Source organism: Mycteria americana, chromosome Z (assembly GCF_035582795.1).
Source record: "Mycteria americana isolate JAX WOST 10 ecotype Jacksonville Zoo and Gardens chromosome Z, USCA_MyAme_1.0, whole genome shotgun sequence".
Taxonomy (NCBI): domain Eukaryota; kingdom Metazoa; phylum Chordata; class Aves; order Ciconiiformes; family Ciconiidae; genus Mycteria; species Mycteria americana.
Window position 1 is genome coordinate 56,041,084 of NC_134396.1, and position 25,877 is coordinate 56,066,960.

General features: G+C 36.6%; 1 protein-coding gene across 1 annotated transcript in view; it reads left to right on the forward strand.

The window, feature by feature from the left end:
* The window catches only part of WDR36 (WD repeat domain 36), a 35,819-nt gene extending 16,520 nt beyond the window's left edge, over positions 1-19,299 (forward strand). The window contains exons 13-23 of the mRNA XM_075526585.1: positions 1,033-1,147; positions 2,434-2,599; positions 2,920-3,028; positions 3,802-3,881; positions 7,742-7,849; positions 9,039-9,136; positions 10,651-10,793; positions 11,451-11,567; positions 11,803-11,884; positions 12,887-13,074; positions 14,862-19,299. Coding sequence (XP_075382700.1) covers positions 1,033-1,147; positions 2,434-2,599; positions 2,920-3,028; positions 3,802-3,881; positions 7,742-7,849; positions 9,039-9,136; positions 10,651-10,793; positions 11,451-11,567; positions 11,803-11,884; positions 12,887-13,074; positions 14,862-15,011 — 1,356 coding nt within the window. The 3' untranslated portion in view covers positions 15,012-19,299. The remainder of the gene's footprint in view (positions 1-1,032; positions 1,148-2,433; positions 2,600-2,919; positions 3,029-3,801; positions 3,882-7,741; positions 7,850-9,038; positions 9,137-10,650; positions 10,794-11,450; positions 11,568-11,802; positions 11,885-12,886; positions 13,075-14,861) is intronic.
* Positions 19,300-25,877: the final 6,578 nt, after the last annotated feature.

The window sequence follows — 25,877 nt, forward strand, 5'->3', positions numbered from 1 at the left end:
AGTGCTTTCTGCCAGCTCAATGTGTCCTACTAGCTGTTTTGTAATGCATATGGTCTTAAGAAAAATGCTGCATATGCATTTTTTCCTTAAACATCCAGGTGAAGTGCAGATTTTATTTTCTGATTCAGATAGGTGGTTGGTGTTTACCTTTAATCTGTCATAGGGATGTGGAGTTGACTATATGCCTGTGATGATAAACATGTTCTGTGAATACAAATTGCTGAAGATGCATTTTTCTAGCAATACAGAAGAATGTGTTTCCAAATTGCAGGCAGGATATTCCCTCTAAAATGCTTTACAAGTTGAGCTGGACACAATGAAAGTCAAACACTCAATGAAAGAGATATAAATGTTTACTGAGGTTTACAAGCTTGCAAGGCAAGTAGTTACTGTGGCATACGTCATGTGCTAGGCATTCATACTACTACTGTATCTTGTGACAAATTGTGTTTGTTACCTTATGCTTAGTAGTTAAGTGGTAGACAAGATCAGTTCAGTTGTAAATACCTGGTTTTCTTATTAACTACTAGATTCTTTGGACTGTATCTTTCCAAAGACACCTAGACCATTGTTTCTTTGTTTCATACTGTTTAAACTCTGTGTGAACTTACCCTATTTTGGGGTGCCATTGGCAATATGGGCATCGAAAGAGATGTGCAGTGGGTGTGCTTAGACTTTCTTAGGGATTGAATTTGTGGACGTCTTGATTATATAGGTCAGTCATTTAGGTTACAGTGTTGATATTATTAGATATGACTTATGATGGATGTCACTAAGTATTTCATTATCCTTCATAAGCATACACTGCCATCGTTACTACTTGTTGACTATTTGCTTATTTTAAGAGCTTCTTTCTCTACTGTTTTGAGATGTAATCTCTTGTTTGTTCTGTGCAATTTTCCTTGAGAAGTCTAATAAAAACATATTAGTATTTTGTATTCCTGATATGTTATATATCTTCTAACAACTTTGCTAATTAGATACACACTTGAAGAATTGTTTTCATAGTTGTTTTTTTTTTCCCCTTGAAAGGCAGTTGACATTACCTCATGTGGGAACTTTGCTGTAATTGGGCTGTCAACTGGACAGGTAGATGTGTATAACATGCAGTCTGGCATTCACAGAGGGCGTTATGGCAAAGAAAGAGGTAAGAATTGCTACACTTTTAAAATACCGACTCTTAACAGAACAGCAACAACCTGGTGTTCTGTCATCTAGGAAATTTAACATAGCTTCTGAGTTGAATTTGGGAATCTTTTCAGTTTCTCGGATTACCCTATGCTGTCCTATCTTGCACTGTAATTAAGTAATTTGAAACCTACTCTGAAGGACAGGATCCCTGCTAGTTTTAACAGCTCTGATGTTAACATATGTTTGGTTTTAATTAACACAAAATTGTGAGTTACCAAAATGGTTAGCACTAAAATGAGATCCTGTGGCCTCAGCCCTTTTTGAGATAATCACATTTCCAGTACTTGGCTTCTTGTTATAGGGTTCTATCTCTGAGATAAATTCTCCCATCTGTTTTGTGCTCCCTGCTTAAAAATGAAAGAATACTTGACATGGATGGGAAATGGAAATCTAAACAAGTCCAGTTCTTTGCATATGCTATTATTTTCCATTACCCAGCTGCAAACTGAGGACTTAATGTAAGTGACAGTGTTCAGACTTTTCCTTTTAATGCTTGCGTACATACATATTTCATGTCATGTACCCTCATGTGTGTTTGCTGTTGCATTGTAAGTCTGAAATTTATAGTAGGGCCCTTGTTGTCTGAACTTTTTTGTTGTGGAAACAAGGAAAGAGTCCTGATGAACCCTTAAACCTTCCTGGGTTTCTAAAAGCCATCTAGCATAGCAAACATGAAGTGGTCTCCTAATAACATCATTGCTTGATAGTGAGATGAATTTTTTAAGTTTGGTTACTGGTCAGTAGCCCTAGACATAGATTAAGAAATAAAATTGATCCAAATCCAGAGGAGCTATGCCTCATCTTTACACTGCAGTGTAAAGTAGCCTAGGAAAACTCCCAGACTTTGTGCCAGAACTGAAGTTGTAAATTTTGTCTGGAGTAGTCGGGTCCCCTGGAGGCATTCCATAAGTGATTCAAAAAGTCCCTCAAATCTCACATTCAAAAAAAGCCCCCCAAACTGAAAGCAGAAATAAAAGCTAATATTCAGCTTCAATTACTCACAACTTTTGTATTGTATTCTAGGTGTGTTGTTTGTATTGTATTCTTACTTGAAAGCAATTTCGTTTCTGTACTGATAAAGAAACTTCTAATAATTGAGCAGTCTTGTCAGGTGGCTTTTGAGTTGTTTGCCACATGCTTGCTGCTCATTTAGTGGACATACAGAATAGTGTTTGGCATTCTGCTAGTTTCTATGCTATGTTTAAATTCTGAAATACAACTTTCTTTTCCTTTGATTTGCAGCACATGAGGGGGCCATTAGGGGGTTAGCAGTGGATGGATTAAACCAGCTGATAATCACAGCTGGTAGTGAAGGATTAATTAAATTTTGGAAATTCAAAACTAAAGATCTAGTTTACTCCACTGAGCTTTGTTCTTCTCCAAGTGGAATTCTGCTTCACAGAGACAGGTAGGAAACTGAAGCTATTTCATTCATGTGCATATGGTTTTGCTGTAAGTATGTAAGTCTAAGATGGCAACCAAATATTCTAATAAAGTTTAAATTTCTAATGCTTTGAGATACAACAGACTACTAGTTGACAAAACAAAGTGTTTTTTTGTCATTTGTCAAACAAAATGTCTACTACGAGACATTTTATGAGACTGAAGGAATGTAATACTGTTTATCTGAGATTATCTCAGGATAAGAGATTTTTGGAGCAATGTTAGGATGTTTTTATTTTTTGTTTCTAAGTATTCACTGTCACATGTGCTAATGATTCTTGGCAGTGGTATTCTCGGAATTGCCTTTGATGACTTCAGTATCAGCGTTTTGGATATAGAAACCAGGAAGATTGTCAGGACATTCTCAGGACACCATGGACGGATTAATGACATGGTAATTGTTAACTCATTTTCTGTAACAGGTGACATATACAAATACCTAATTCATTTTAAAGGTGATGGATTTCTCTGCCTATATTAAGTCACTGAGTATTATGTCCAGCCATGAATAGTAAAGTTGTAGTTCAGCTCTTCAGCAGTTTTGGCAATGTTAGTTTTCAAGTTAAAATGTATAGTGTTGGAATGGCCATGTATTTTCAGTGGGCTTTGGGATTTTAGTATAACTTTGCAACAAGCTAATTTTGGGTTTAACAAAACAAAGCTTTAGGAATAATGAAAACCATGCTGAGGAGCGAAATTGTGCAACAATCTTAACTGTATATATAGAAAAGATAAGCCAGGCAAATAAAAGGTGTAAACAGATCTGAGATTATGCAACGCACTGATAATTCCTTAATTTACATCTTGTGTAATAGTGCTTTGTAGTGTTCATTGAAATAGTTTTTAGCTTCTGATTTAATTCTAAGGGCTAGTAAGTATTTATTTGATTTCTTCAGTTTTATGCTCAGTGTTTTTTCATCATTAATGTAAAAGCCAGGACCAAAGTGCCTTTACTAACAGCCAGATATATCCTGTGTCATATATTTAAACCTGTTCTGAAATAGCTTCCATTTTTGTCCTTTTCTCGCTTTCAGTGGTGTCAGTTTTGTTTTATGGCCAGACCATTTCATCCTGGTATTAGGGAGCAATCTAATCTTGAACTGTGTACAACAGGACCTCCTGTAGGGACTGACTTGTGTAGTCATTAAATTCACTATTTTATTTTAGACTTTCAGTCCTGATGGTCGTTGGCTAATAACTTCATCAATGGACTGTACCATTAAGACTTGGAACCTTCCCTCTGGATGGTGAGTCAGTTTAAAAACATATAGCAGAAATTTATTACAATCCCCTTTCTGTTTGAAAGCCTTCTGGCTTGATTATCTGTCACCAACCGGTACTATGTGATATTCAAAGTTGTATGTGGTGTAACAACTCAGTACCCAGTATTTTAGTTGTGTGCGATGTTAGCAATATGTGCCTTTTTCTGGGTATACAGAATAACAATGTCCTGAATATCTAATGACAAAACCTGGAGTTTTCATGTGCTGTGAACGAGTGTGAATTTGTCTGGAAGCAGGACTATGATCTAAATGGCAAGGGATTGCTTAAGGTGAATTGCTTTGTGATATGCTGAAGTATTTGTAGAATCATAGAATGGTTTGCGTTAGAAGTGACCTTCAAAGATCTACTCCAACCCCCCTGCCATGGACAGAGACATCTTTCACTAGATCAGGTTGCTCAAAGCCCCATCCAACCTGACCTTGAACACTTCCAGTGATGGGCTGTTAACAACTTCTCTTGGCAACCTGTTCCAGTGTCTCACCACCATCGTAAAAAATTTCTTCCTTATATCCAGTCTAAGCCTACCCCCTTTCAGTTCAAAACCATTGTCCCTTGTCCTGTCACTACAGGCCCTGTTTAAAAAGTCTCTCTCAGTCTTTCTTTCAAGCTCCCTTTAAGTATTGAAAGGCCAAGCCCTCTATTCTCCAGGGTGGATAACCCCAAGTCTCTCAGCCTTTCTTCATAGGAAGCATGTTCCAGCCCTCTGATCGTTTCTCTGGACCAGCTCTAACTTCATGTGTATCTTATGCTAGGGGCCCCAGAGTTGGATGCAGTACTGCAGTTGGTTTTGTAAATAGAAGCCTGTTCTCACTTACATTCATTTTAGCAACACAATAAGGCTTTAATTCAGTTATATTTTTCATTTGTGGATGCTTGCAACTGCCAAAAATACTTTTATGATCCACTGTGAGTAGTCTTCTCCCAGAATGAAATTTGGCCAAGTAGTACACAAGTACACACAAGAAGTTCAGGAGCCCAAAACAAACAGGCGGAAGGGTAAGTTTGAGTTCTGCCAGTGCATTCCTGTAACAGCACATCAGATAGATTTTTAGTAATTTAAAGTAGTGCTACGCAGTGTGCAGCTCTGGTCATACCTGGGACTGAATAACCATTCATTGGAACATCATTGGATTGATTACTTTTGTTGATGTGGTTTGGTAAATAATTTTGTATACTGTAAAAGTTTTCATTTTACTACGAAAAGGTGTTGAACCTCAACAAACAATTGACCTATTCATATGTGATGAATGACATTAGTCTAAAATAGGACAGAATAGACAGTAACTGTCTTCTTTCCAGTATAAATGGGAGAGAAATTAACACTCTGTTTGGACTTCCTCATTCTAACTCTCTTTCTCTTCCAAAATGATATGCCTACAAAAAATTGTGGCATTAATTATAAAACTTCAGAAGTGTTACTTGTATCTTCCATTTCTGTAATAACATAACACTCTGCAGTAAGAATCCCTTCATACTGTTTTTTAAAAGTAATCTAACAGTAGTTCTTGTTTGCATGTAACACAAGTAAATATTTTGTCTCTTCTCTCTAAGTAACTAAAAGAAATTCTGATCAAGCTGAAATCTAGGCAGGTACATGACAAACCCTTGAAAGTAGTTAGTTTAACTTGTTCTTCCAGAATTTAAAGGAAAGGTTTTCCCATAACTATAGGCAGAGGAGTGTATTGAAGAGGAAGAACAGCTTTTAATAAAAAGTCAGATGCTTGATTTACTTCTACTGGTATATTTGCTCATAAATAGAACAACTGAATCATAAACTGTGCATTCTAAAGACTTAGTTTTGATATTGTCCTTACAAAAGGATGGAAAGCATGTTTTTAGATGACTAAGTCCTACGTTACAAAAAATACCAGCTGACCTTAATAGATGTCATACCATTTACTTATTGAACATCTGTTTTTACTTGGGAATGCTGCTTAACTGTCCTTACAATAATGTAAGTACTCCTAGCACATGTTTTTTAGGTAGGGCTTTTTGAGAACTGGGGAAAAAAATTACCAATTTGTGTAGAGAAAGTTACAAGCAGGAACGTTAGCATTATGCAAATTTTTCTTTCTGCAGTGCAGCTTGCTTAGACAAATTAAGGAATCAAGGGTACAAGCTGACTGTTTATAGTTTGGATGGAATACTTGAGGCAGAATGGTATAAGAAACATGTTGGTATTGTGAGCTCAGCAATTTTATACTTTCCGTTGTCTCACTTTGGCAGTTAGGCAGGAAGTGGAAAGGTGAATGCCTTCAGCTCCAAGGCAAGATTCATTTACGAATTACTGTACATTTTGTGTAAAAATTACAAGCATCTCTCCCATTGTCCTATAGTGGATTGATTCTCCCCCCTCGTTCCCCCCACCCCCAGTCTGTAATTTTAATTATAATTTAAATTCAGTAAGTAGCAAAATTTAATTTAATGTTAGCTTTGTTTTGCAGTTGTTCCTTACAGTTGCTTTATTGAACAATATTTCTCAGTTACTGATAAAGATTGTGGTAAAAGGATGGATTTGAAACTAAACACAGTGTTTATGGTAAATTTTCTAGCCATTGTTCACTGTGTGCAAAATGTATCAGGTTCTGGCATTTATGGATTTAGTGTTTGTATATTTGATGTTGAAAGTGATGAATGATGTGTCTCTTACCTGATTACTTTTTACTTGTAATGTGTGTCTAACAGCATGCAGAAGGAATAAAACATTCCATACAAGGAAAAAAATGGCTTTTATTTTTAACATGGTTTGTTAAACCATTGCAGGAGCGCTCAGTACCTAAGAAAATACATGCCCACAAGATTTTACATTTTAAACTGATTTGTTACATCAATATTTTTTGGTTAACCATAACCAATATTTTTTGGTTAACCGTTAACCATACATCAATATGGTTAGTGAACAGAACAGGATTGTAGAGCTAGCTGCTCTCATCACTTCTCACTTTGCTTTTGATTTTGGTCTGTAAACAAGAACAAAATATTCAAGCTCTCCATTTGTTCTTTTTGTTTCTCTCAATGAAGCAGTTGTCAAACTCAACTGCTTCTTACAATTTGAAGTAACTGAAATTTATACCTCAACAAGTGACAAGCAGTGCTATGAACCCATGCTTGAGTGGAAGTCTACTAGGGCGTGCATCATCCAGGACTTGTGGCATCATCCAGAACTCAAAAGTAGCTTATTGTTAAAATAGTCACATACTACTGAATATTTTAACTTTCTTTTTATGTGGTGTTTTTCATTTTTCTGCAATAGTGAAAAGAATGGTCAAGGAGTGGTATATCAGGCTGAAGATATGGTAATGTCAAAACGAACTGTTGCAGATAATCAAATTTTGCAGTGTACAGTTCATTCTTTACTTTAGGAATATTAGGTCCTAGTGTTAACCAGGTGTATATGAAGTATCTTGGGAGAGGGAATTGCCACTTAACGGCAGAGCATTAAAAGATGAGGTCAGAGCAGCATGGTGCTGATTGGAAGTATGAAATTTATGGCCACTAAAAACGTTAGTGTTAGGCATAAGGAGTTGAACGTGGACAGACGAGTCGTCATATTTTCCACAGAATGTGGATGTCTAAGGAAGTAGCGTAAACGTACTAGATTTAGCTGGTTTTAGAGAATTTTATAGAGGTGAGCGGTTTGTTACACAGTGCCGCTCATTTGCTAAGTTTATATGCTGTATTTTAATACTTCTAATATGCTAGTTTGTATACATACTTCCAGTGTCTTTCTTGCATTCAGTCGTATTTGTGCTATAATTCAGATATGCATAGATAAACAAGTTCACCTTGCTGAGAATTTCTCTGTTGTGTTTTCTTTCCTTAGCCTCATAGATTGTTTTTTGGTAGACTCGGCAGCTGTGAGCCTTACTATGTCTCCTACAGGAGATTTTCTAGCTTCCACACATGTGGATGATCTTGGAATTTATTTGTGGTGAGTATGTAAGATATCTATTTCTACATAGAATTTCAGATGGGGGAGAATTCTTTTAATCACCTTTATCACAAACAGAGAATTATTCTGCAAAGTATCGTCTCCAGGGTTTTGTCTCCTCTGGTTCTGATTAAGACAGGTATACTGTATTGTGATTTGTAAATCTTGAAATCTCTTGCAGTTAAGATATTTATTCTTATAATTAAATTATCTCTTTTTTCTAAATGTTTCTTTCTTACTGTAAAGAATTCCTGTCATGCCATTCCTAAAGTTTTCCTTTAACTCTACTATTTTTTTTTTACCCCTTATAAATGTCAGTGCTCATACGGTGTTACTTTCTGAAGGGCTTTTCATCTTGTCCTGGTATGCAATGTTGTCTGAGACTTCTGAGTAGAATTTGGAAGTTGTGATTATTTCTGTTCATTAATGATAGATCAGCACAGATGTAAAATGTGTTTTAGTTCAATTTCGTCTTGATATGGCTTTAAAGCAAGTGACTGGGTAGGTCCAATACTGAAGTAACACACCTTTTAAATGGTTTGGGTTTTTTTTCCTTTTGATAGATAGATAGATCTTTCAGGTTACATTTGTTTTCTGTAGTTTTGCCTGAGAGGTGTGCAGTTGTTAGACCTTCCTATGCTTAAGTGAAAGTGCTTCATTGTGAATAATGACAAATGTTTTTACCTAGCCCTGGTTTATATTGACAGAAAAAATCATTTGCCAGAATGACTTGCGTGCATGTTCCAAACCTCAAGAAGACTTGCTAAGAGTACTACTCTGAAATTCTGTGAAAGCAGGATAAATCATTTATATTTGCATAATGTATTGCACATATTAAGTACAAAGCAAGCTTTTTAGATAGGCAATTTTGCAATTTCAAGTAAATACAGTAACTGGCAATGATTGAAGTAATCATACTTCCTAATGCCATAGGTATTAAATGTTCTTGGCAGTAATACTTCAGCATAACTTTTATGTTTCAGACTTTCAGATGATGTATATCACTACGTTTCATTTCTTGCTTATTTGGTAGATGAGGAAAACTAATCTTTAATAGAACCTGGTAAATTGCCATAGTACCGTAGTATTAGACTGCAGTAAAAATTATGTGTAAAATACTCACATTCACCTGAAAACTGTTTTTAAAATACCTGTCTTTATTTTTTTTTTTCTCTCTATTATTTTTCAGGTCAAACCGTTCTCTGTATTCCCTTGTCTCTTTACGGCCCCTTCCAGCAGATTATGAACCTTCTATGGTGACACGCCCTAGCACCTGCCCTGTGCAAGGTAATCTGCAGATGAAAGAGTATTTTATTTTCAGTTTGGTATTACATTTCAAATAGAAGCTAGTTTGCTTCCTCAGTGAAAACTCATTATGTCTTAGCATTCTTTCTCTGAACTGTTCCTCTTGCTTCTACCATTTTTGCATGCTTACTCATATGCTAATATTATTTACTGAAATCTAGTGATCTTTCTATGTTCAGACATAAAGAATTACATTGTGACCATCTCCACATCTTCAAGGAGATTTTCTAGGTAATAAAAACACCTGTTATTTCCTGGCTTTCTTTAATCCCAGACTTGTGTAAATACTTTCTGTTTTGACATCTGTGAGGCCAGTTTGAAATTAACATTACTGTTTGGCAGTGAGAAGGGGATTCTTCTTTGTTCCACTTTCCTCCATCTTTTTTGTCTGCCTGTATGCTGGGGAAGTTTTACTGCTGTACACTGTCTTGTTGGCAAGAGAATTGGGTTCAGCTGACCTACCATGTACCTGTGCTAGATTCCCAGTGAAAGAGAGGCCTAAATTGCATTTTTGATAAATTTACTAGAAATGGTTGTGTTTCTGAAGGCCCCTAGGTGGAGATGTTGTCTGCCCAAGTTTAGCAGTGCCTACATTTAGATCTCTATCTGGAGGAGAAACACACCTAGCTATTGACTGCATAGAAGACTGAGGAACATACTTGATGATGACTGCTTTCTTAAGCACATACTTATTTTAGATACTTAAACTGGGGAGACAGGATTTCATCCCAAAACTTTGAATGTTTTAATCCTATAAACTGATTCTGGCTGAACACTTTAATTCACTTTCTGTCTTCAGCAAATGTAAAGTTCCTGTTTAGATGCTCAGAGCTTTTAATGGTTTACATTTCTTTGTTGTTTTAGTCTTTCTTATCACATTCATGGTTTCAGCCATGTAATGTTTTGCAAAAAGGAAGGGAAAGTAGATGTGTTTGGTCAAGACCACGTAGGAAGTCTAGAGAAAACCTAATGACAGACTGCATATCTTTTGTAGTGTGATGTTGTGCTTTAGTGTTAAGATTTTCTTCATTTTTATGTGCCACTTCAGTCATAACCTATGAACAGGTTCTGAATATTGTGCATATTTAAATGCAAAGATTTTGCACATTTGTAAGTCAGAACTAAAATTGCTGTGTATACATTTTAAAACAGTTAATAAATTTTTAAAAGTAATCCATTGTTCTTCCGTTAGGACTTCTATAAATTGCTTTTATATCATTTCAGCCAAAGCGGGTAAGTCTTGTTAGTCTTTAAAATCTTGTTTATCCAGTTCTGCCTTTTAGCAATAATTGTTCGCAATTCAAGTTTAGTATTTTGTAGGGTTAATAAAGATTGTTTCTGTAGCTTTTCAGCTATATGTTATGCTAGCACCCATATATATAGCTGTTATGCACGTGTTTTTAAAAAATTGCAAAAGCAATAATCATGTTGGTTTTGATTTTTAAAAAGATACATGTGAAGTATGTATGTTCATAAAAGATATCTGTTCTTGAAAGATGTGGATGTGGCAGGAGAAGAAGAAACATGTGATGAAATGATAGAATATATTTCACCTGAGCAATTGGGAGAGCAGCTGATAACCCTTTCCTCATTACCGGAATCAAGGTGGAAAAATCTCCTCAGTCTTGATGTTATCAAGGTAATGATATTAGGCACATCATTGCTTATCTACTGTAGTATTTGGATTGTATTTTTTAAGAAGGAGGTAAAACAAGGGTTATTTCTCCTGTAATGCAAAACAGACAGTTGTCTTAACCATTCACTTGGATGTTCAAGAAATCTTGAGAAGGAGGAACTGTTTCATAACTTTTGCCATTACTATCTCTGCAACATGCAGAATAGCTGTCTGAAGGCAGATCTTTCCATGTCAATGCAGCTAATAAGTGCCTGTAAATCTGTTCTAGGTTATGCCTCCAAATCACTGTCAGGTGTTCCCATAACTGGAAAAAGAGGGAATATGCAAAAAAATAGTAGTATACAGCCAGATATATTTGCTCTTGTTCTATGAGCTGCATTTACCTAATCACAAAATTTGATGCCACTTTTCAGGTATTTTTCAGGATTTTGCAGTAGAGGACTATATGGTGCTTTTCACTATTTCTGGGATTTGGGAGAGGGCCTGTTTTTCTTCTCAATAGTAGCTTCACATTTAGTGGAAAAACATTTTACCTATGTATTTACTTTTCATTTAGTCCTTACAGTTTTCCTAGTATTTTAAAAATAAAATTCTTGATAAAGAGAATTCCCACATGTTCTTACTATGATGATGATTTTAATTCAAATATCTAATTAACAGAAAAAAAATAAACCGAGAGAGCCACCAAAAGTTCCCAAGTCAGCCCCTTTCTTCATCCCAACAGTTCCTGGTCTTATACCCCGATACATTCCTCCAGAGGAAGAAAATGATACTCAGGTAAAAACAAGAATTAAAATAATAGTGTTTATCTAGTATATTTTAAAAGAATATGAAATGCTTTTTAGTGCTGAGTGAAATCTTGCTAAAGACTTTAAAGTACCAGTTTTAACGCATTTACATTAATGCTTTCTTTCTTAAAGCCTTTAATTCTGTTAGTAGGAAAAATATGTAATTGAGATGTAAAAATATGTTTGCGTATTCATGTACACTCTCTTATACTTTCATGGTCTAGTCAAAGGTAGTAAACCTTGGAGTACTGGCACAGAAATCTGATTTCTACATTCATCTCGAAGAAGCCCTGAGCACTAATGAATGTAAGTTAACAAGACATTTCACTAAAAATGTAGATGCTAATATTTTGATATACGCTTGATTTCTAATGCCAGAATTGTAACATGTACAAGGAAAAAAATATGCATAGTACAGTAGCAAAGGCAAAGAGGATGATCTGTTATATATAAAGCTGACTAATACATAGATAGCCAACCTAGATCAAAGACCCATTGGTACTCCAGCTTGCCTGCAGCATGGAGCCCAGTTTTGGCTAAAACCCATATAGAGAAAAAAGGTAATGTTCCTAAGATTGTTAGATGTTTTTGGAGATTGTGATGATCTCACCCAGAAAAGGTGCTATGTATTGTTTGTAGGGTAAGAAAAGAAGGGAATGATCTGGTAAGTAATAGTCTGATGATTCACTGAAACATCAAAAGCATAATTTACCTAGCAAGTTCTATTTTCAAGGGCTACTTCACTAAACATTCAGCAAATTTAGAGCTTTAATTGATTGCTTTATAATTTAAGAATTTATAATTTAAATTACCTTAGATGCACCAGATGATCCTTGATTTAGCTTAATGTCAATAAGAGTGACCACTGTTTCCTAGTAAAAGAAGTACCCTGTCTCTTCTAGGATATATTGGCAGGAACAGCTTGCATTCCAAAGTATATATGTTCTTTTTGCCAAGAGATGTAAAATGACAATGTTACGTGGGTGATAAGAAATTTTGTTCAGCGTAAAAGACAGAAATGGGAAAAAAAGTGATACAAATACAAAGATGTTACTTGTATTTTTCAAGGTGAATGTACAAATAAAATGGAACTGTCTTATTAGAGATGTACTTCTCTGTAGTATGTGATGGGACAGTAAATTAAAAGCAGGATGGCATTTTGTGGAAAACAAAGTAAGGAAACAGTAGGAATTTGGAACATATAGTCACTGCTTAAGAATTTTTTAATAAACCTGTCCACATGAAGAATTTGTAAGATTCTTTCCTGCAAATGTTACTGATAATGTATCCCTCAATGCTTTAACACAGATACAGCTCCACTTAACTTACTGAAAAGCTTGGGACCATCTAATATTGAGATAGAACTAAGGGGGTTGGCCCCTGAAGGTGGTGGCTCAATGGAGGTGATGCTAAGCTTTTTGAGAATGATTGGAACAATGCTGAACAAGAAATACAATTTTGAACTTGCTCAAGCGTACCTGGCACTATTTCTAAAGGTAACAATTTTCTTATAAAATTTTATGTTAGTCCTGTTTAACATGATGGTTGTCCAGTAAAAGGATGTAAATTGTCTACTCAAAAGAATTATCTTAAGTGATTTTTGTTGGGTATGGTTTTAAAATGACTGACTGAATGTGTTGGATAATTTGACAATGCATCTGGTCACAGTCAAGAAAAATGTGCAAAAACCAGATATTGTGAAGAGGACCATGCCAGACAGGTTTTATTTTAGTATTTGTTACTTAGAATTGTTTTTATTGTTTGTAACATACCTAACTTCTTAACAGTTGTTAATTGCTAAGCTAAGAAATGCTATGTCTTAAGTATCAAAAGAATTCAACACACAATGTTTGGGGAAATAAAATGGGCATTTTGTTGGACATCACTAGACATTGCAAGCCTGACTTTTACTTTCCATATTAGTGGGCTACCTTTCTTCTGTTACTTGTTGAGCACCATAGAGCTAATGAAATTAGTCCCAGGTGTGTGGAAGTTAGAAAGTTATTGTTATTAAAATACAGTAGCAGTTACTTTTCGAGAGAAAGTGGTTCTGCAGAAGATTGAAACCCTTCCTGATGTACAAATGCTTACCTTGTTAAGATACTCTGATTTATGAAACTGTGGGAAAGCAATTAATTACAGTTTACTAGGAAAAAGTTGTTATAAACACTGACACATGTAATACTGTCTATTTAACTGAGTATTTCTTAATAGCAATATTGCAGGGATTGGTTTTAAAGATAGAGTGTAATGCTGGTCAAATATGACTTGCTCTTTTCCTTTTGCTGGGGTTAAATAGAACGTGTGGGGCAGCTTCCACGAGAACAAGTAGTGCAGATGAATAGGAGTAGATCTGTAGAGTGAAACACTTAGAGTTGAGGTCTTGATATTCATTCACCAGTGGCTTTCTATCATGTCTATTTCTTATTAGTCTGGTCCCATGGACAGGATATGATTAATATGTGCAATATTAGATGTTAGAATTCATCTTTCTGTTTAGTTTCATACAAAAGGAATTTAGTTCTTGCAGTGTACATTAGGCACTGCTAGGTAATTTGTCTCAGAAATGTGCTCCTTATCTGAACTATAGTAGAATAATATAAACTTGCCCTGTGACACATGAACACCAGTATCTTTTGTTGTAGGTTCCAAGTAAAACACTTCTGAGCTTAGCAAGACTTCTAGATTTAAGTTGTAGCCAGGAAAATAACTATTCCATCCATTAAGTGGTAATAATGTATTGCCTCTCTACAGGATTGATAGATTTCTTTTCTTTATGCTTTACCAAGGTTACTGTTTATTACACAGAGAGACATCATCTCTCTATATCAGTGTAGAGTGTGCTGGCATCATTCTTCTTGCTTTATGCAATATGGATAATTAAAATAATAATCCTGATTGACCTCAGGGCATCTGTTTAGCCTTTCTAGCCTAAGGAGGAATTTGTGATGCAGGTTGGAAAGAGCAGAAAGTTACCCTCTAGAGAAGTGTGTGATTAGGATAGATTCAGCAGCAGCGGCAGAAGATGATCTAGTAAAGCAATAGCATATTTAAGACATTTTGCTGCCTTATCCCATCTAATATATATGTGCGAGTAAAATGGCTTGTAAAGAACTAGCAAAAGGGAGGCAGCATTAAGCGGAGGGAATTAATGAAGGAAAAGAGTCCTTCCCTTACTTGGGACATTCCTGAAAGCAAAGTATTGGAATTGAATGAGGAAACTGATCTTTTAATTTTTTTATTATCTGCATTTGTTTCACTAACTGCTTGTTTTCATTTTCAGTTACATCTTAAGATTCTCTCATCAGAGCCAAAGCTATTGGAAGAAGTATCCAGATTGTCAATGCAACTCGAGGAAACTTGGATTCACTTGCGGACTCTCTTCAATCAGAGTCTGTGTGTGTTAACATATATGAAAAGTGCTTTGCTGTAAAATACTAAAGGGTTTTGTCTGCATAAAATTCTCCTTGGAATAATAGTACAATTTCTTACCAAAAATACTGGGTTCCAAGAATTATATTGTGACTTCTGATGCTATATTTTATGCATCTGTGGATGGCAAAGTATTTTAGAACGTGCATAACTGAGTATTTTTATTCACCTCAGTCAGAGCAAAAATTAATATGTGCAGCTTAAATATTCATGTTGTATTAGTTTGTGCTGTCAATGAACAAACAGTTGGACGGCTGTAGGTAATGTAGCTACCTAAGTTACCTTATGCTTTCATGACCAAAAATGTAAATCAGAATGAAGAACTGACTTGCCAAGAAAAAAAAAAAGTGGGAATGTATTTCTGTGCAGGAGACCAAAACCTATATTGTGCTTAATGAACAATTATTGTTGATGCAAAAATAAAACAGTCTGAATTATTAACAATTTATTAACATTAGTTTAAAGCAAATGAATATAAAAATCGCATTCATCTGCAATCAGAGCACTTTTCCTATAAAGTTTGTAAAAATTAGTTTTCTTCTTACTTTGGCAAGCTGTGTTCACTGTTTTGCCTCAGACACCTATTTCTGACAGCAAGGATTTCTAGCTGCACTATAAATGAAGGAACTTGGGGGGAAAAAAAAAAAACCTAAACTAAACCAAAAAACCCCACCCATTTTTTATAACCAGGTTTCTTGCTCTAATTTTTGAGGCTGAATTTCTTACAAAAATTAGGATTCTTTTCTTAAGGAGATAAAGATTACTGGAATAAAAGCTTTGAATTGTGGGGAATTTTTAATTGTTAAATGAGATGTTATTTTTATTAACTGATAGTTGGGTTCCAAATAATAAGTTTTGGGCAGAGTTTGGGAACTCATGAATGGGTTTATCTTAAAACTTAAACTTTGCTGTTTTGAGAGTATTGTCTCACAGCAGAAGAATCTCCTGAACAAGGCCTTTGCTATATTTCACATGCTCCAGCTACAGACACAGACTAAGTCAGTAGCTGATACAAATGTATGCAATTTTGATGAGAAAACTTGAAAGATGGGTTCATTGCATTTGGCATAAGACTGAAACAATAGTGTGGTTTTGTTGTTCTGTATATGTGATTTTTTTTTTTTTTTTTTAATGCCATCACAATTTAGTCATGTACTGACTAAAACCAGAGCTCTTTTTAGTCATGTATCCTGGAACAAATTATCTGCGAACATGTACATGCAGTGTAGAGTACAGAATACTGCCTGAAACAAGTGACAATTCCACATGTATCATGAGATCAGCATCCTTTTGGCTACTCAAATTTGCAAGAAAAGTCATCAAGGTTATCAAAGGAGTGCGGAGGTGATGGGAGGTCAGCTTTTACAGCTTCCCTGTGTTGTTCTGGCTGTTCTTTATCCATAACTTTGACTCATGTTAAAGCTTGAAGAGAACAGAGAAATATTATGGAAGTTTACAGACTGTGGCATTCTAGCCAGTTAGGACTGAGAATGTGGAGTCCCTGGGAATGATGTACACCTGAGGTTTTTTTATGAAGTTTACTACTGAGATTTAAGAAAATCCTTTATACCATAGACTGATTAGCTTCTGGTGATGTGGTTCTCAAGAACCCATTACTCTCAATTTCTTGAATGGATCTAAAGCAGTCCCAAATCCCTCAGACTTCAGTGTAATATATAATAAACCTGTGAGCTTATAGGTGTTACTGTAACTAATTTAGAAGCTCTTAAAGAATCATTTTTTGAACCAAGACATTAGAATATTAAAAGATGGGTAAGTCAGTAGTTGCAGACCTGTCTCAGAAGAAGGAACAGTGGATAAAGAACTTTCCTCTTGGATCAGAGTAAAAGTCTGTCAAGCCTAGTGTCCTATCTCCAGCTGGAGTAAGGAATAGATGCAAAGGGTCTAGCAAACAGGTCATGTATAAAGTGATCCTTTCTCAACCACATCACACCAGCTTTCAGCAGACAGTTATTTAGATACTTCATGACCCAGCTGTATTCTAACAGTTGTGTTTAATATTCTGTGGCAGACCTGTTTGTTCTCTGTGAGTTAATTTAATCTCTTTTAGAACCCATTTATCCTTCACAACATCCTGTAGTAATGGGACCTAAAATTTAATTAAATACTAAGCGAAATAATGTATTTATGTTTGTATACTCCAGAGCTGCTATTTTCTAATGTTGTATGCCCCTCCTACTTCTTGAATGTGAGAAATGATAATTGTGTTTTAGTCTTCATGCTTCATTACCTCTCAGCCACAGAGGAGTTGTGAAAATGGTTTCTACTTGTGAAGGAGATACTTCATTTTACTGAATGCGCACATGTGTGTTTTCACTGACATACAAGAACCTTTTTTGGGCACAGATGTTTAAATCTATGTGTACAAGATTTGTCTACAAAACTTGTAAGATTTGTAGAGGAGGTTTTTTGTCTTTCTGTCTGTCTTTCTGTCTGTCTGTCTTGACTACTTGATGTAATCGGGAGAAAAAGAGACATACTTTTTGCCAAACAGGCTATTCTTCTGAAAGCAGAACCAGCAAGCTAATTTTTGTGAACAATTTCTGTATGACACTGTTGACATAGTATTTGCAGTCTGGATGATCTCATTAAATGTGTTAATGCAGTTTCTTATATCATACACAGATGTGTTTTAAGTCTACCTGGCACACTTCAATTGTTTCCTTCAGAAAATAGTCTTTAGATGTTAGTGATATCCCACCTCCTTTATTCGTTTGTCTTTTCCTCCACATTCCTAGTCATCACTGCTATTTCAGGAGTGTTTGACTATTCTTAAAGCTGGTTCCAGTCTTACACCAATAGCTCTGATTGCTTTTTGTTCTAATCTCTTATTTTGTCCTTTTTTTCCCCGCATCATAATGGTGAGCCACTTTTTGCTGTTAATAACTTCTTAAGAAATAAAAAATAATTTCCACTTGCTACTGGATGCAAGTGGACACTTCACTTGCTACTTCTTGTATTATCCCTTCACCCAAGACTTCAAGGACAGTATCTTGTGATATTAGTCAAAAGCTGTTGATTACAAGTGGTAAGACACATTACAATTAGATTTGATATATTTGGCTTCGAATTACCCATAAGAACTCACTTTAGCCTATTGGCATTGTGATAGCGTATGCAATAGGGTGTGAGAAAAATCATTAGCTGGATTAAGGGATATAGTCATGAACCCTAGGTTTTCTTCCAAGCAGGACAACTACTGAAGATTTTACTACTCTTAGACAATGCCAAGCCCATTTTAGGCTAGCTCTGACTAGCAGTTTGCTGTTTTGATTCTCCATGATACTGTTACTCCTCCCAGCTTCTTCTCAAGTCTGTTACCTGTCTGTGTTCCTGTGCTCCATTTTCATCATGATTTTCTCTGCTCTTTTGGCTTCTGAGCGTAGCTTCTCCTCTTAGCAACTCCTGTACACAGCAGTCCTGTCAAGTTAGATCTCAGTACTTCCACTATTTTCTTTTGACTGTGTTGTGCTTTCCAAACTGATTTGGTATTTACAGTCGTTTTGACACCAAACTGGTTAGTTGGACCTTGTTCCCTGAGTTGGTTGCTGGCTGGATTCAAACTCTGAACAGTGAAGGTTGCTCCTCTCTGAGCCATAATAAGCCTTCACTGCAATCTTTACTTTCCTTTTTCTTTCAAGTAAAAATAGAGTTGTTATGAGGAAAAGCATGCAAATGTGAAGTGAGAGTAAGCGGATGCAAATGTTTACACATTGTTCAGGAGCCAGCATAGACCACTGACTTGAAGCGCTTGAACACTAAGTATGTTTCAAATTTACCTCTTGCTTCTTCAAAAGAAATGTTAGGAAAGGTCTCAAGTGTGTGCAAATTGTCGTAATGCAAGTGTCATTGTCCCAGAGTAAGGAAACTGGAAGATACTCATTTGCATTCTCTGAAATAGAAAAGCCAAAGTATCTGTTGGCATATTTGAACTCTGTTGGTGAGCTCTGTTGAAGGAGTTTAGCATTGTTTAAAGATCACCAATATATAAGCAGTTTCTCCTTTTGACTGTTGACATCAGCAGATGTTGCCTGAGCATGGTATGTTAGCATATCAGTCTTTTCAGCATATCACCAGTTGTAAAACTTGTGCTTCTTAAGAATTACTTGTTTGATGAAAAATTATCTTTTAAAAAAAATAGTTTACCTTTTTAGAGATGAGGAATCCAGTTGGTGCCTTACTTGATGTCAGTGCAATGACTCTGCTTTACTTTTTCAATGGATTCACAGTATGTGTTAGAGGAGAATAGAATGCTGTCGTTAAATGTCCTTAGCACCTGTGCTTTTCTTTTTTGTGAAGCAGTGATAAATTAAGGAAAGAAAAATTAAGCACGAAGTAACTAAGATCCTTCTACCCTAGCTGTTACATCTTCCCCAGGATTGAGTGAGCTCTCTGATGCTCTGTTGTGCACCATGGAGCTTTGCCAGTTAGTGGCAGTCTCTGGAAGATACTTTTTCTCCACTGATGCGTGTACTGCTGGTTCACAAAACACTCCAGGTGTCTACATGGAGGTAGATACTATTGCCCTGACTCTCCAGTGTGTTACAAGGACTGATGTGCTGGCTCTGTGAGTATTAGAGTATGCCAGTGTTAAGGGTCATTCCCCCTGAAGGATCAGACCACCTTGGTGATTGGCAGTTACCTGAAATCACCCATAGAATAAGTCAGAATAAGGTAGAATAAAATAATATATTTGTAGAATCCTCACTCAGTTGCTATGTTTGTAAAGGCTATGGAAATAAAAAGAAACTTACCTGCTTAAATTAGGTCCAGAGGATTCTTTCATCCTGTCTTAGTCTGTAGCCAAGTTGCTAGTTGCCCTACAGCTATATAGATGAAGATCTAGCACTTACTGTCTCTTGAGTTGCCCAATGTTGGTCTCAGAATAAGATGTGAATTTAGCAACTCGTCCCATCCATTAGCACCCCAAACTCTCCTTGAGGGTTATTCAGATTGACATGTCTCAAAAGGATTTTGTAAACTTGGCTCGCTAAAAAAGTGGTTATGACATTCCTCTCTTAGAATCATTGATGTTCCCTACTGCTTTGGAAATGTTAGCATCTCTTTGGCATGGCTGGAACTGAAAAGTCATCAGTGTGTTGTAACGCAACATGTCCCTTCCTATCAACTGGGGCAAAGTTTAAAGCCCAGGTAAATGTGTTCTCAGAGTGTGTCAGGTTACATTTTCTGTTGAGTGTAAGGTTCGATCAGACAGGGTTGTGCAGCTGGTTGTTCACATTTGAGATAAAGCTTTATATTTGCCCATTGCTTTGGGTTGATGAAAGGGTGAGGGATGACTGCCCAGTTGTCTTAGAAGAATTCCATTTCAACAAAATCAAAATAAACGTAAACTATTTCAGCAATGCTTACATCAGTGCTTAATTGAGATGGTTTATTCACGGTGCTAGAATAAACAGCATCATCTGTACCGACATCCCAGCAGCTCCATTCATGTTGATGGCTGAGGATGACATCCTACTGGTGCAAATACAAAGGGCAGAAATGCTTGATGCCTTTTTTTGCTTCAGACTTCATAGGCAAAGCCTGCTTCCATTTTCTGTGTGTACCAGCATCCTTTCTGACGGAGAGGAGCTGCCAACAATGGGGGAGCAATGAGTTAAGAAGACTTCAGAGCGCAGTGCTCTGAAGTCACCTTATAACCATGGGACTGCACAGGACTTCCGCACAAATGATGTCCAATATAATAGCATTGCCTATCAGCTATAAAAAAACATTGTGATCGAGGAGGTCCCCGACAACTGGATTGAGGCTGTTGTGCCCAATTTTAAAACAGGTGAAGTGGAGGATCCAGGGAACTATTGGTTGATCAAACTTATCTCAGTCTCCAAAACAATCATGGAGCATGTGCTGCGTGTGCTTTTGGAATCCATCTCCAGTACACAAAGGGCAAGATGATGAAGAACAGCCAGCAGAGAGTCATGAGGGCAAATCATGCTTGACCAAGCTGGTTGCCTTCTAGGATGAAATGACTGGTTAGGTGGACAAAGGAAGAGCTATGAACGTAATGGTAAAATTCAGTGCAAGTGTAACAGTATGTAATTAGTTAATAGTTTATTATTAAACATTGCAAATTGCAACTGTTGAAGTCAACAGGCATGCTGTCAGTTAAGATTTTGCAAATTTTGGTGCTTGTTCATTGCATTCTGTGTGTCATGTACCTTTATACTGCAAGGTGGCTTACGGATGATACTGGGTCTACAGCACAGAGGTATGAATTACTTTTGCAATAATCCAGTGTAATCGGCATTACAGAAATTAATTTAGTCATGTTCTAATTATGCCTAATGCATTATTATTCTGTTAAATATCCCGTAGCGAAGAAGCTCAATAAATTAGATGCAGCAATGTTGAATAATGCTACTGGCATTTGAGAGATTTGCAGTGAGGCGTAGAAGAATTAGACTGCCAAACGAGTTGAAAGTATTTCAAGTGAATGTCTGATAAGAAAAATTATTTGAAAATTGGTGCGTGCCACAACAGATTTGACCGTTTTACAAGTTCTTGCCTTTTATCCCTGGAGGTTTCATTCTCGTGTATCGCCACCATATTATGTCCCCTGCTGCAGCTATAGATCTTTCTTTTTATAATAGCTTCTGGAGCCTGACTATTTTATAACCATTTGGTAACACAATTTGTGCTTGAGGAAAGGCCCTCTTCGTAGGCTACAACGCACTTAGTCTGGGAATGGTGAGAGGTCCAAGAAACACTGTTAAGAGAGACTGTAAAAGCATGTAGCCAGCTGAGAAAGAGACACAAATTGTGGTTGTCTTAGGGAAAAGGTGGTGCCTAGAAATGTATTTCTGGAGCACAACTCTGCTCATTAGGCTTGGAGGCAGTAGGAGTCTCAAAATTGTACAAGAAATAGACTGGGATGTATCTTTTCAGGAGCTGGGGACTTAGAGCAATTAAATCTCACTCCTTAGCAAGGAAAACACCTGAGGTGGTGTAAAGAACCTGTGCAGTCAGAAGTAAGAAAGATTGTCAGTCCTCAGGAAGCGGATGGACCCCAGTACAGTGTGGTACTTGGCCTAGGAGAGGATGTCCTCTCTCTAGTGATGCTGTTCCCTTTGCAGGATCTCCCACAATAATTAATGAGAATATCACAGCAGATACCTGAATACCAGAGCAGGAGTTATGACAAAAAAACTGCTTGGAAGAGAGGAACAGAGAGTCTCTTTTTACACAGGAGGAATGGGAGACAGTGAAGTAAATAGCAGTGATCCTGCAGGGAAGCAAGGATCTGATTGCTGAAAGCCCATAGTGGTAAAGGGTAAAGATGGGCATCCACATGTTCCTCCTGTTCCCTGCCTAGCAGTGGGAGCACTGTGGCCATGCTGTAGAAGCACTCTTTTCCTTTACAGCAAGGTGACTGCAGGATCTTGCCTTTATGCCTTACATAGTTCCTATGGGCAATTCTGCTTAGATAGGGTCACAGAGCACAAAAGTGGCCCCAGCTGGCTAATGTTAAACATTGAGGATATCATATGCCTGATAACATGCAAGTTGCAAGATGTCTTCTGGCCTTCCTTAAGGGACCAGATAGGAACGATTTCCTTGAAACAGAGGAGCCAAAGCTGGAATTCAGGTTCTCTCAGAACTGTAGCTGGTTTTCTATATAAATTTGGATTTGTGTCTGTGTATTGTGATTGCCAGTGTCAAGATCTTGAAGAGCGACAGAAAGAAATGATGTAGTGGGCAAATGCAAAGATATTGTCAAAGCATTTACGTGATAAAATTATGTGGAAAATGTACCAATTTTTCCCCAACATAAACCTGTTAGTGAGATACACTGAATGTTTCTAAGGGTTGTCAAGACCTGAACAGATTTGTCTTTACAAAATAGAAGGTTAAGGTAAGATTTATTTTTTCATGAAAATATCTTCTTCTGTGACCTTGGAAAATTTGTTAACCTACTTTATAAGTATTTGATGAATCTACTTTGTAAAGAAGGCGAATACTGAAATTGTCAAAATGGAAGAAAAAAATCAATGAAATATTAGACGTAAAATAATGAAGTAAACTTCAATCCTAACGGATAATGATACTCCAAACTGTATGTGCTAATGGAAGTTTGACCATGTTAGATTCTGTGCTCCATGCGTATGAGAATATTGCTTAACTGAGCCCAGTGCCTGGCAGCTAAAGAATAAATCTTGATTATAGCATACAAGTATAAAACAGACTATTTCAACATGACTGAGGAGGTGCTGTTCTTCTGGCACATGCCATTTTCTTTCATGCTGAAAGCAGAGGCTTTGAAAAATCTCGTAAATTTTTTCAAGCAGAACCATAGCACAGCTCAGATACTCATTCCTCACCTTATTTATCATCTTGATATGTTGGAGGAGGAGATCCTAGAGCCCCAGATCATTACAGATGTTACCAGTAATCTTAAGGTAACCCGCTTTGATCACCCCAACTCCACTTAAGTCTCTGGACTAAGAAACACAGATGGAGCTCTGGGATTAGCAGAAGTTGGCCCTGTAGGTCGATACACAACTTAGACATGACCATGAGCTCCTTGATATGCGTGGTCAGCCTAAACAGAAATGTAATGCAGTGACTGTGGCATCACATGAAAATGGTTCGGATAAGATGAATCTAACCTCATTTGAATTAATCTAGCAAGAGCTGTGGGCTGGTGCCTAGGAGGGGAGTGTTGATGTTAAGCTGAATGCTGATGGTGGAGAAGGAGCCAAACGCAAACTGTGGTGGTGGAATATTCTTGCCATCTCAGTGTGTTCCATCAGCAAGAGGGTGGTTACAGCAGCCCCTCTGAAGTACAGCTTTAGATGCTAGTCCAGATTTGTTCTTCTTCTGATTTAAATACTGTTTTAAATACTGGTTACAGTCCTAAAAGAGATGCTATGGTCTAGATAACTATTAAGCTGTGTTAGCTCTCTGCTTTTAGTAACTGACAGCCCTAAGTGAACTGTCAATTAAAATGACAGATTCCTGTTGATTAGAGATATCTACAGAGAATCTGTAGCCACTGACAAGAAACAGGCTTCTATACTGCAAGACAGTCTGCTGTAATAACAGGAAAAAAAATATTTTTTATAATAAGCCATAAATTAATTTTCTACTGTCTTTCCATAATAAAATAGTATGTTATTTTGAAACGGGTTTGGGGTAAAAGCTTTAAATAAGAGAGGCACTCGCAAAGCTTATGAAGACAAGATTGCTAAATAAAGTCCTTGAATCTCAATTAATCAGGATTGAGAACTACATTCAGAAAAGCTATGTAACTGTTTTATGTGCATTGGAGAATATTAAACGAAATAATCCATTGCCTTTAAATAGAAAAAGACAACTGACAGTTTTGAGTGATGTTCCAGTCTCTGTTGTTCTGTTGAAATGAGTCTACATCGCCACAGGCTTTTTGCCTCCCACAAATATTAACGTAACTAGGTATTGGAAATACATATAGATAGCAACGGACAAATGAAAACAGATTTTAAATATAATAAAATTTAAAAATTCTGTGCTTAAGAGAATTGTATCATTTTCCTCCTTTTCCAATCAGCTTTTATTTTTTTTCCCAAAAGACACTCTCAAGATCTTCTTAGCTATAACTATCATCCTTCCCAAACCAGAAAAGCAAAGGTTTACTAGCATTAATTGATAACCTTTCCAATTATTTCTGCCAATCCTTTCTTAATTTCTGTGAAATTGTTCTTGCAGTATTCACCCCACTTCTTCCATGTATAATCTACAGAAATGTTAAGAGCTGAATAAAGCATTGTGGAGACATCTGGTCAATTCAGCATTTTCTCACCTATGTTCCACATTTGTAAACAAGATTCTTTGCATTGCTTAGTTATGCTTTCCTCCTTTAACTAAAAGGGAGGGTATCTTACTAAAATGACAGGATTGTTCCTCAGATTGTACTAAGATAAAGGAAAAATCTTATTTGTTCCATTAATCTCTGTAATTTCCACTCTAGGATTCAAACTGTAACAATTATCCTTTGTTACAGTCTGCTTCTATTCCTGTTAGAGACTAACTTGAAAGGCAAGTGCTTCTTTTCCCATTGTTATTTCGTTAGCAACCACGTTCTGAAGAGCTAATTCTCAGTCTAAGCAGCACCCACTCATTTTATAATGTTGGTAGTAATTTCCACTTGCTCAGTGGGAGGTCCTTTCATCCAAAGACTTAAACTGCTTGACTTGCATAAATTTAGCTTGACAGCAACCCATGACTATAGGTAAGCATCAGAACTGTGTGACATGTAGGGAAATGGACCATGTAGCATAGTACCATGTAGAAATATCTGTATGTTGTCATGTAGGAGTGTTAGCTAGAGGTTGGGTTCCCAGTTGTGGCTTCCAGGCCTAAATAGTTTGGTGCTAGCTTGCTATCTCTTGCTTTTTTCATTATGCAGTCTTCATACATCCATTGTTGCTGAATGTCGTCTGACAAGTCAGCAGAATGACCAAGAATAGTACAGAGGAATTCCAACTCTTAGCTCCTTGCCTACCGCTCAGTATTAGTCCTGTCTTGAGAAAGTTGGGGGTGAAGGAAGAGGAGTGATGAAAATCAAGATTTCAGGAGTTTATAGGGGTTTATAGTTATATAGGTTTATAGAGAAAATAGAATGATATATCACCATTATGCAAAATAAGTTACCCACCTAGTCAAATGCTTACAGCCTTACTCCACTTCAACTCAAGCCAATTTCTTTCTAGCAAGAATAAAAGAATACTAAATGGTCAAGTCTGGCTCCTAGTAAGACCAGTTCATGTAATAGTGTTCATATTCATAGATGGACAGATAGCAACCTCTGGGTTTGATTCTACCCAGAAATGCAATGAATGAGGAATTG